Genomic DNA, 12,323 nt, shown 5'->3' on the forward strand with positions numbered 1-12,323 from the left:
GAGAAAGAGAAGCAATATAACGACAATGTAATAATGATGTTGGCTGCAAGAGCAGGTTAAACTATGTCTACAAGGCATTTTTGCACCTTGTCTAAAAGAGAAAAGGTATTATTAGAAGGTCTGCCCCAGATATGGCAACAGCATTCCATACGAGGACGGATTTGAGATTTATAGAGATAAAAAATAGAATCCAGAGTAAGAAAGTGTCGAGCACGAGCCAGGAACTCGGTCACTTCCTATGCTATATTCCATATTAGATATTTATATAAATTTTACATGGATTTATATAATATTTCAATATCATAAAGCATTGACATGTTGATGTGCTTTTTTTAAAATCTCTACTTTTTAAATCTCAGAAAAAAATTAGACAAACCAAATGTTTCATTAGAATGGGACACCCACATAACAGAAAATATTTCCATTCCCTTTGAGAGTCCAATATAACAAGATTTATCTGTATTTTTTGAAACCCTATTGTTAAAATCATGCAAATCTGGATGCAATCAAATTTAAATCCCAAATTCAGTTTAATAAAATACAACTTATTATGAACAATTTTATATACATAACAATGGTTATGTATATAAAGTTGTATATAAAATGTTAATGATTCAAATAATGTAATCAAACCAACTTGATACTTAATATAAAAAAGGATAACAAACCAGCCATTAAAAATTGATCACAGCATTTATACTTTTCTTCTTTTATTTTCAATCTTACTGGTACTATTTCAATGTTATTGCTTTTTTGTGAATCTAAATTATAATTGATTACCAGATAATAGATTAAAAAAGGTAAAGTCAAATAATAGATTAAAAAAGTTTAAAAAAAGTAAACCAACCTTTAGAACTATTAACAAAAAAATCTATATCCATTCCAGATGAGTTTGAATCTAACTTAGCATTTTTTAGCTGCAATAAAATGATTTCCCTTCTTGCTTCATTTAGTTTTTCTTGCAATTTTCCAGCCTAAATATTTATAAAGTTGTGTTGTATTATGTTAGATATAATACAGCTCTTTGCTGGTTTAAGAGTGACCAATATTTATAATTTAAAAAATAGATCAAAATATATCAAATATCTAAATTTTTAAAAATAAAACTTTTTTGAATATATTTAAAAAATAAAAATTTTTATCATTATCCTAATCATTAAAATAAAAACTGCTATAAAAATATAAATTAGCGTTGCAACGAGATCAAATGTCAGTTTTCAAGTTAAACGGAAATTTATTTAGCCAGTGTCGAAATTTGATAGCAAAAGCAGATTAAAGATATGTGTGCATTTGAAAATGATTTATTTTAAATAATTAAAAATACCCAGTTTAGAAAGAACTAATGCAATTTCCAAAATAAATTAAAAAACTACATTTCCTCCAATCAAAAATTGAAATTTATCTACGCATATGTAAACAATACATCAAACTTATACAAGCTGTCAACAAGATGACAATAAATTGACTTGTTGTGTGACTGCACTTGTCAAACAAGATGACAACAAATTGATGACAAACACTACTACAACTAATAATAAAAAGATCAATCCATCAAACCAAAAGATCAGATTAATGAAGGAAAAATTATATTAAAAAATAACGATGTTTTAAAAAAAATCTGTATAAACGGATCATCAAACTGTTTCATCACATTGAAAGATCATAAACCTAATTTTTTAAATAATCCAACGGTTCATCTCATAAACTCAGCAAAGAATAAAATAGGAAGAATAAGTAAACATATTTTATCCAACATGAACACCAAGCTAAGTAATATTTTATGCCTAAACCAGAGGAGCAACACACAGGAGGTAATTAAATGGTTCAGAAATATCAAAGATAAACATTTTTATAAATTTCTCATTTTTGACATTTTCGACTTTTATCCCTCTATAAACAAAAAGCTTCTTATTGACTCAATTTGCTTTGCTGATATGTTACAGTATCTTACCATTGATATACAATAATGTTACTATTGCTAATGAGCACCTAACTTTGATTTATCATGTATGCAAATCCCTATTATTTAACAATAAAGAAGTTTGGATAAAAAAATCAGGTGATTTATTTGACGTCATTAAGGGAGTGTTTGATGGTGTCGAGGTATATAAATTGGTTGGAATTTTCCTTCTTTTCCAAATTTCTCAGTTTTATAACAAGTTTGATTTTGGTATAGAGATGATGGGTTGGCCACGATTAAAATGCTAGCGGTCAAAAAATGGAAAAAGTTAAAAAAAATATAACTCAGAAAATTAAAAGTAACAGCCTAAATATTTCTATTCAATGCAACATAAAAATAGTGAACTATCTTGATATTACATAAAAGCTTAGCGACTGTAGCTTCAAACCTTACCATAAATCTGAAAGTTTCTTAAACTATATCCATGCCAGCTCTAATAACCCACCAAGTATTTTATAACAACCGCCGACCTCTATTGAACAAAGATTGTCATCAAACTCCTCCAGCAAAATAATTTTCGAAAACTCTGCTCCTATATACAAAGAAGCCCTTATAAAGTCTGGACATAGTAATAATATCCAAGATCGTCCTAATTTAAATTTACTCAAAACTAATCGTGATACTAATAGACGCAAACGAAACATGATATGGTTTAATCCCCCTCTCAGTAAGAATGTTGTCACCAAAATAGGAAACCTTTTCTTGAATTTAATTGACTTACATTTTCCAGCACACCACAAGCTTCGCAAGATTTTTAACAGAAACACCGTTAAAATAAGTTACACCTGCATGCCAAATATCAGTACTACCAAATATCAAGGCACACAACAAACATATTTTGCATAATAAAAATACTGATAATGTTAGAAACTGCAACTGCATAAATAGAGCTATGTGTCCTTTAGAAAATCAATGCCTAACTAAAAATATTGTTTATAGGGCTACTCTTACATCACCTAACGTCAATCATGCTATGAAATCTTATATTAGTATAAGCAAAAACTCCTTCAAGACCAGATTTGCAAACCACATAAAATCTTTTAACTTAGTCTGGTGTAAACACTGAACTTTCTAAGGAAACTTAAGAAAGCAGGCATTATTCCGATAATGAAGTGGAGTATCATTAAAAAATGTCAACCCTATAACCCATCCTAAAAAAGATGTAATCTTTGCATAAATAAGAAATATTTTATTACAACATTTAATAAAGAACTCTTGTTAAATAAAAAAAGTGAATTGGTATTACCGCGCGTGATTTTCCAAAAAATCACACACGAAAACTTGTATATATACGAGTTTCCGTGTGTAATTTTTCGGAAATGCCCATATATATTAAACATTTAAATGAAAAAAATACAACATTTTTATGGGACTTTAAGTTTCATGCCATTTGGCAAACATTCAGCCATATACTATAAAACCATTAAAAAAAAAAATCGTTATAAAAATACGAATTTGGGTGTAATGAGATCAAACGCCAGTTTTCAAGCTAAACAGAAATTTATTTAGCCGGTGTCGAATTTTGATAGCAAAAACTTTCTTTATTATATGTCTTATTATAATCTTTTTATATTATATATTATATTCTTTATTATATTACTATTATAAAAATAATAGACAAAACATGTTTGTTCTTAATTTGCTCTCATTTAATTCTAACTTATATAAATATTTTGTAAACAAAAAATGGTATACATTAGTAATGTTAACAAAGAATAAATTGAGTTTGAAACAGAATCACGCACAGAACAGAAAAACTCAAATTTTAGTTACTAGATAAATAAACTTTAATTCCTCAAAAGATATAAGTTTCAACATTATATTTTTTAAAAATAATGTTTTAAACATTAGTAAAGCTTTACAAAAAGTTACAGGATTGCACTAGAGTCACAGCAATCATTTAAATGCAATTTAAATGATTGCTGTGATTGCACTAGAGTGTGATTGCACTGTGATTGCAAAAAGAGTGCAGTCTTGAGATGAAGAAGAGCGATATAAAGAGAAAGGCAATAGAGTGAAGTGGTGCTAAACGAAAGCACATGAAAGAATAGTCTGTGGATTCAAACCTAGTTTCACGACAAATGGGTGAATTCTTACGAATGTAAATGCCCAGGCCAAGCATGTGACTATTGGAGTCTTTACGAATTAAAGGAAGATAACCATCAACACTAAGATCTCAAGATGAGACAGCCGAACGCAAATTAGTCTCACAAAGAGCAAGTAGGTCTGGTGAACTTTGCAAGAGATAAGACTCAATAGAAAAAAAAGTTACTTTGAAGGCCACAAATTTTTTGGTACTTTATTCGTTTTTTAATTAGATTGAAGAACTTGACTCAAAGCATAGATAGTACTGAGAACAGTTTAATAGCCCAAGCAATTGCCTCATTACTACTAATAAACCCTAAGCCGTAATAAAGGGCTCCAAATGTGGCCTCCGCAATGCACACCAAAAGTACAAACAGGGACACCATCCATGCGCAACATGGCACTGTTAGTACTTTGATATTTTTCAGCTGTTGATGGAATCAACCTCTCTGAGAGCTACCACACAGTTCGGGAAATCTGACTACCAGCCGACCTCAGAACCATAAAACTGAGTTTTAGAGCTGTACCCTCATTAGGAGATAATAGAATGAGTTACCTAGTCATAAAAACAAAGACACAAGCAAAACCCATGCATTGAGTCAAGAAGATCCAGCATTCAACATCCTAAACTGGAAACAATGTATTAAAAATACATCTGTGCCAGCCTAATAGATGAAGAAGGGGTGCGAGGCTGGTCAACAGATAGAATCTGTTTACCCCTTACAGCATTTTAAAAATTGTTGTTTATTTTCAAACAGTAGCAATATTATTAACAAAAAAAAAAAAAAATGATCAAAATATTTATATTTAATTTATTCAGGTAACCTAAAATAAGATAAAAACATTTGTTATAAATGTTTTTAAAGAAAATCGTGATAGTATGCATATTGCTTCAAGTCCCAGCTTTTAATTGCTAAAACAAAGAAAAATAAAAAATCACGCACAGAAATAGAAATCCCCATATATATATATATATATATATATATATATATATATATATATATATATATATATATATATATATATATATATATATATATATATATATATATATATATATATATATAATATATATATATATATATATATATATATATATATATATATATATATATATATATATATAAATTAAATAGTCTATGGAGCAACTCCTAATATGGGCTCAAATGAAAATTGACAAGGAAGACAGTGGAAAAAATTCTTATTAAATATTCTACAATGCTTCATGATAAGAAGATTAGGTCTTCCTAAGAACATTAGGAAAAACACAAAAATACATATATTTAATTAAGCATAAAGCTGTATATATGCATTTAAAACATTAACAATATTATCTATCTCATATTATTATACTCAAACTCAATTTTTATTGATTCAATTATTGTGTGCATAAAAATACAACTTAATTATTTTGTTATGTAGTTTTTATAACAACATATACATAGCATGTTGTGAAGCCTTTTGACATTGACTTCTTTTTACTTCAGAAGTGCTTTCAAATGATGAAGCATGCTATTTGTGTACTGTGAGGTTAATGCTTTAGTATCTCTTTGCAATACTACAATCATTCGTTCTGTGAGCTTTTGTTTACTCATTATTATGTCAGTACTGACATTGCATTTGACAAGTTCATATAGATTTTTATGTCTGGAAAATTGTTGGCACAATCAAGTAGTAAATTACACTTACTGGCACGATATGTCTTTATAGCTTAGCAATATAGCTTTTTCAAATAAAAGTAAAATCAATAGGGTCAATTGATGCAATACCATCTTTTGCCATCTTTTTTTCAACTCACAATGCTAAAATATTACTTCTGTAAGTGTCTAGAGTGAACAAAAAAAAACTATTCTCATTCCAATCACCTTAAAAAAGGCAGCTTTTAACTTTAACTTTTAGCCTAAACAAAAAAAAATGTTAATCGTCGCAGCTGTAAGCTCCTTCAGTGAATTTTTTTCAATCCTTGCTTAAAAACTTCTCTTATATAAAGATCCAAATAAAATGTTGATACATTTGTTTTCTAAAACAGTTTTCAGCTCTTTTACAGGCGTCATAGAATTCTTTTTGATAACTTTCTTTATTTTTCTGTCATCTCTAGCACTGATTCTAAAAATTTTGAGTTTTAATGTTTGTGTGACCCAGCTAACACACTACATTGAGCCAGGGAAATAAAGTTGAAAATATTGGCCCAATGTTGTTCCAATATTGGCCTAATGTTGTTTGCTAGCTGGGTAGTACCCCTTAAAACTAAAAATATTTTTAGTGCTATGAAAAGGTATTAGGAAAAGTTTTTTATTTTTAAAATAAAAAAAACATTATTTAAACAATGCTACCCCAGTACATCCATTAGGATTTCGTAGTCTGTATAATAAAAATAATTTATCTAAACACATAAATTTATTTTACAATATTATAAGACATTGAAGCCTTTTTGAAACTTTCAGACATTGTTACAATTTTAAAATAAAAGATTAGTTTCAATAAAATAGAAAAGTTTGATTATATTAAATTTTATAAAGTTATCAATATTGTTAATTAAATTAAATTAAAAAATTAAAAAAAATTAAATTAAATTGTGCTTATTTATTTGTTATCCAAAAGTTAATTAATACAAAAAAAATGATAAAAACTAAAATGAGTTAAATTTAAATAATCTAAAATTGATTAAATCAAAAAATGTTACGCATGGATGGTACCCCTGTTAGTGCTTTTGGTGTGCATTGTTGAGGACACATAGAAACAATTTTTGATGTATTTGAGTTGATTTTTATGAAGTTTTTTTATGAAGGTGAGTTGATTTTGATTAATTTTTGATGAATTTGAGTTGACTACCAGAAATAAACATACTGCATGGTTATTTTGTTCTTCTATTTGCCAAGTGTTTTGTTCCAAAAATACTTATATCTTGATGCTTCTGTAACTTTTTAAATTTATTCTGCATTTCAATTTTTTAACCAATACACATTTTAATTTTAAAATCAATATAATGAGTTAAATTGGTTTAATGTTGAAATCAGAACTTTAAAATTAAATATTTTAAAAGTTTGTTTTTTTCAATTATTTTGAACTTAGAAAAGTAAGTAATAGGACCAAATTAATGACATAAAACAAAGAATAAAATCTTCAGTAGTTTTTTTAGCTTTTTTGTTTTATCAACCGTTTAAACTTAAAGAGTAATATAAATAAATTTCAAATTATTTGTATATTATATATGACCTGGCCATATAAGGAAGGTGACGTGAGCTCCTTGTTAAAAGCTTCAATTTTTAACAAGGGCTCAAAAATTTTCAATTTTTTTAAATTCAAATTTTATATATTCATAAAACTTGATTCAAATCTAATGATCGAGCTTGCTAGGGTAATACGAGGACCAGGTGGCAAACAAAAATTTTTTTAAAAATTTTTAATTTGATAATATTTTTTGTGTTACTAATAAACATAATATAGTTATTAATTTTAAAACCCCTATTTTTATTGCATAATTAAATAAAACTTTTTATTGCATAAATAAATAAAGTATTATCTTTCAAATGAGCTTTTGCAACACTATTTTGCATATAAGTTATGTCAAATAAATTGATTTCAAATGATGCCATACTATTGAAATATGTTGTTCAATATGCACATTATCAATATAAATGTGATTTGTTATCATCATATGTATGCATGGGTACCACTAAATTGTTTTAATCTAACTTTTATAAATGTTTGCAATCTTTGAAGTAATGTTTTATTTTTAGAATTTTACTTTCAGCAAATTTTACCATTATTGGTAACTTAAATGCTTATTACACTAAATAGCTTGGCATTAGTATCGCTGACTCTACTGGCACTAAAGCTAAAAGCAATTACCTTTCTCAATTTCTCACACAAATAGTTAACTTGGTTACTTATTTACAAGACAACCAGAAAAGTAAGAATTGCTTTTTGCTATCCAGGACAAAAAAATAAATAATGAAAAATAAACATTTTAAATATGATTTCAGTAACATATTTACTATAGCTAAAAACAAACTTTTGGCCTATAGTTTATATCTTAATTTAAAAATAAAAATTAGCTAGTTTTCGATTATAAAATTAAAATAAAAACATATAACATAAAATTTGTACAAAAAAAGTAGTAAGCAGTACAAAACAGTAAAAATAAATTTAAAAAACCTTAAATCCTTCTAAACATTTAAAGAAAGTATTTTGAATTAATACCAATTCAAACACATAAGACTCATATCATATTATGGAAAGACAAACTTAATAAACATAAATACTCTAAAATCACAAAAAAAAATTTTCTTATTAGTACTGCAAACTTTTTTATTATTGCTTTCATGTTAATTTTTAAAGCAACACTAATGCTTGAAGCAAAATATAACATTGTTTCTATTGAATACTTCTTTTATATTTTCTTTTTTTTCTAATAGTGGAGAAACTGCAGAAATGTCCAGATTGTCCAGATCTAGAGTGAGCCCTTTTAACAAGTATGAATCTTAACTTATTACCTCACTTAAGGACGGTGTTACAGTTGTTCTTAAACTATTTCTTATTCCATCAGCCTAAAGATCTTGCATGACTCATCATTTAGCAAAATCACAATCTTTTACTGTATATGTTCGTTGCTAAAAACCTTTTATTTATCTAATTTTTTTCCTTAAACATCAATGATTTAAATATCTAGGGATGTCAAATATTTGGGTTTTCAATATTTGTACAAATATTAAATACCCCATTGTGACCCCCAAATATTTGTACAAATACCAAATAGTAAAATGTATGAAAAAAATCAATTGATTTCAATTCAAATTTTAGCTTTTATTTAAGAAGTGATATTTTAAAAATACAAACATATTCAATTTTTCTTCTTTGATTCTATTACGAAGATTAGTCTTGAAGTTTTCAGCTACAGAAAAGACTCTTTCAATGTCTGTTGATGTTGCTTGCACAGTTAATAAGGCATCGTAGATCATCTGAAGTTTATCTGTACGTTCTTTTGTTCCTTCAAACGCCTTAATTTCATTTTTGATCAAAGTTTTGACTGTTTTCTGATGGTTTACAAAGTGGTTGATAGTGTCATCAAGCTTGGATGTTGTATTTGAATCATTTTCATCATCATTTTCTTCCAACAATGATACTGCAAATAGTCTCGTATTGAGTTCCTTTATTTCTTTTCTAATAGTTAATTTTGACGAATATTTAAAATGATCGTTTTCTTTGGATAATCACCAGTGTGAAAAAAAAATCAATGTTGATATTAAAGCAACATTTCTTTGTGAATTAATTCGAGTTTTTAAATTTTCGAGCATTTTTTGCGAAATATCACTTTCCTGTGCGTTGAGTGTGTTGAATAAATAGATAAATGATCCTTCTGCCACCATCAAATTGCAGCATTTAGAGCTTAATTTTTTAATAACTTCTTCAACAGGAATTAAACAATCTATTATGTCTTTAACTCTTGTTTTAATGCTGTCATCATATGAACCTTTAAAATCAATTATTATAGATTTTACAATTTCTTTCAGTTCATAAAATCTCTGCAACATAGGAAGTACACTATTCCATCTTGTCTTGCAGTCAATTAATAGAGATAACTCTTTTCCTGTTGTTTCTCGGACATTTTCTTTAAAGCAAGCAATTTTCAATGGAGATTTTCAAAATTTTCTCACATATCTTCAAACAACTGATATAACATCAAAGTAGGATTTTTGATTGATAAAGAGCTTTCTTGTTCATCAAAATCTAGTTTTTCATCAAAATCTTTATCTTCATCATCAAGTTCAACATTATCAAAATATTCATCCATCTCTTCACAATCTTTTTGATATTAACAGTCATTTATTCCATGATTGTAACAAAGTTGACATTCAAATGGCATCAAGGTGGCCATTTGAAATTCAAATTTTTTCATTACAGAAGCTCCATTGTTTATGGTTGAGACAATATCTTCTGAAATGTCAAGTTTGATGTCCTGGAGTTTTTTCCTGACAATTGTTTTCAATTTTTCAGCATTACAACTACCTGATCCAACAGAAGTTAATGCAAATTGCTTAGATTCAGTGCCATTGTGAATTTTAATATTTAAATATCTCTTGAATGTATTATCAGTCCACTCATCAATTATTGTACTAAATTTCTTTCCCATGACTTAAGATTCTTGAATTTTTAACACAAATTCATTAAAAAAATTTTTGTATTATTATTTAATGTCTTCCCAAACTGTTGATCTTGATTTAGGCATTTGATGACCGCGTGATGAAAAATATGATTTAACTGCATCCGAATTTATTATTTGATTAATTGAAAATCCATCTTTGGCTGCACATTTTGATATTAACAACTCTCTAGACTCTCGAACTGTAAAAATTGTTTTTGGGCGTTAAATCTTTTGATTACTTGGACCTTCTGTTGATTCTGATGTATTCTTTCTTTTAAGAAATATATCCATGCCATGTTTCAATTTTAAATGATTCATCAAATTCGTTGTTCCATAATTAACAATCCTACAAACTTCATTACAGTTGCCAACTTGATATTTTGCCTGATTTTTACAAAATGTTTCCACACTTCACTCATCATTTTCTAAATAAAATATTAGTTCAGTCAACGTAACCTAAAAAAGCATGAGACTCATACCTGATAGTAGTATTTATAGTACTTCTTTGTATAATTTCAATAGTTACTTGATAAATTTTAAAAAATTTATCAAGATAAATTTAAAAAAATTTCAGTAGTAGTGAATTAATTATGATATAAATTCACGGAAATTGCGTAACTTGGAAATTGAAATAAAGGGTTCGTAACAAATTAAATTTTTAAAAATGTGACGGTTATTTTTTTAAAAAATGGTAAAAAATAATTTTAAAATTTTTTCACTATTTGTATACAAATATTTGGGTAAAAATACAAATATTTGGGTGACCCAAAATAGTGCTAAAAACACTAAATACCCAAATAACAAATAATTGGGTTCAACATCCCTATAAAATTCTCTCTAAACTTTATGGTTTCCTAACTCATTTAATTTACTGTTTTTTAATGTTTTTTTGCCAACATTAAACTAGCACTTGACATGGTGGTTGCTAATAGCTTTGCCGTTTGTTTTTTAAAAAATATATATCTGTTTTGAATTTTTTTTTTTGAATTATTTTTCCAGTTAAAACTTTGATAATACATTTTAAGTAGCATCATTTGTTTAAAGTTCCCCATCCAGTTCTTAAAAAAAAAACCCAATCAACTAACATCTCAGCAACTTTGTCTTTCAGAGTTGAAGAATAAAGTAAAGATGTATGAAAATAACATAAAGAAATAATATATAACATATAAAATAAGAATAAAATATAAGTAAATAAAAATAAGTAGCCTTCTTGATTATATAGATCTTGTATACTTAGTAGAAAGCATACAAAGTACTATCTTAAAGATAGCATTTAGTTGATTTATTATAAACTTATAAAGCATAATAAAAATATACAGTTCACCTTTGTTCTCCATGTCTCCTCAGAAGATTTAATCTTTTTCACCAATTTGTTAATATACTGTATTGAAGTTAAATGGGAAGGTTTTGTGCGAATAATAGAAGTAGCCTGCATAAAGATAACCTCAAATTACTTATGTAACAGAAAAAGCTAAACTCTTATAAACTTTTCAATATAAATAAACTGTCTATATTAAAATCGCTTTTTACAATAAAACTAATTTTTACAATAAATTTAATTTTTACACTATTTTAAAATATACCTTATATCAGTATTATAAAAATACAAATTTAAATTACAAGCAAAAGTATTTTAAATACATAATGTGAAATACTTAAAATCAAAGTATTTAAAATACAAAATATTTTTTTAATTATTAAAAATAACAACTAAAAGTAAGCTGTATATTTGTTGGCTTATAGCAACAATAATTGTTAATAAAAATGTTTATCTGATAATCATTTTTGGCAAAACACTGCAACTAAAATTTCTTCTGAAAATAGACTTTCAACTGGAGCAGACATTTTAACAGCTGCATTATCAATTTCATAACAGTTTTTTGTAAAGTGGATATTCAAATAAGCTAGCAAAGATGAGTACAAGTCATCTTCAAAATGTCAAAAACACAAGATAGTAAATGTTGACTAACTAACTTGTGTGCAGTTTGTTTTTAGTAAGTTTAATTTGAAAAAACAATCATTAGTTCCAAATGTTGAAGTTTTATCAGCATTTGCTAAAAATTCAGTCGAATTAAATTTTTGTGCTTCTTCTTTTGTGGAGATTTTTTTGACCAATTCTTTTCCCCTGAGGAT

General features: G+C 26.9%; 1 protein-coding gene across 5 annotated transcripts in view; it reads right to left on the reverse strand.

Annotated features, from left to right (window-relative positions):
• Window positions 1-12,323, reverse strand: part of LOC101240747 (uncharacterized) — a 48,330-nt gene that overhangs the window by 35,356 nt on the left and 651 nt on the right. For all 5 annotated transcript variants that reach the window (XM_065791463.1, XM_065791461.1, XM_065791460.1 and 2 more), the window contains exons 2-4: window positions 11,515-11,619; window positions 848-974; window positions 669-761 (exon numbers count right to left, since the gene is read on the reverse strand). In XM_065791463.1, coding sequence (XP_065647535.1) covers window positions 669-761; window positions 848-974; window positions 11,515-11,619 — 325 coding nt within the window. The remainder of the gene's footprint in view (window positions 1-668; window positions 762-847; window positions 975-11,514; window positions 11,620-12,323) is intronic.

The sequence above is a fragment of the Hydra vulgaris genome, chromosome 02 (genome assembly GCF_038396675.1).
Source record: "Hydra vulgaris chromosome 02, alternate assembly HydraT2T_AEP".
In the NCBI taxonomy this organism is placed as follows: domain Eukaryota; kingdom Metazoa; phylum Cnidaria; class Hydrozoa; order Anthoathecata; family Hydridae; genus Hydra; species Hydra vulgaris.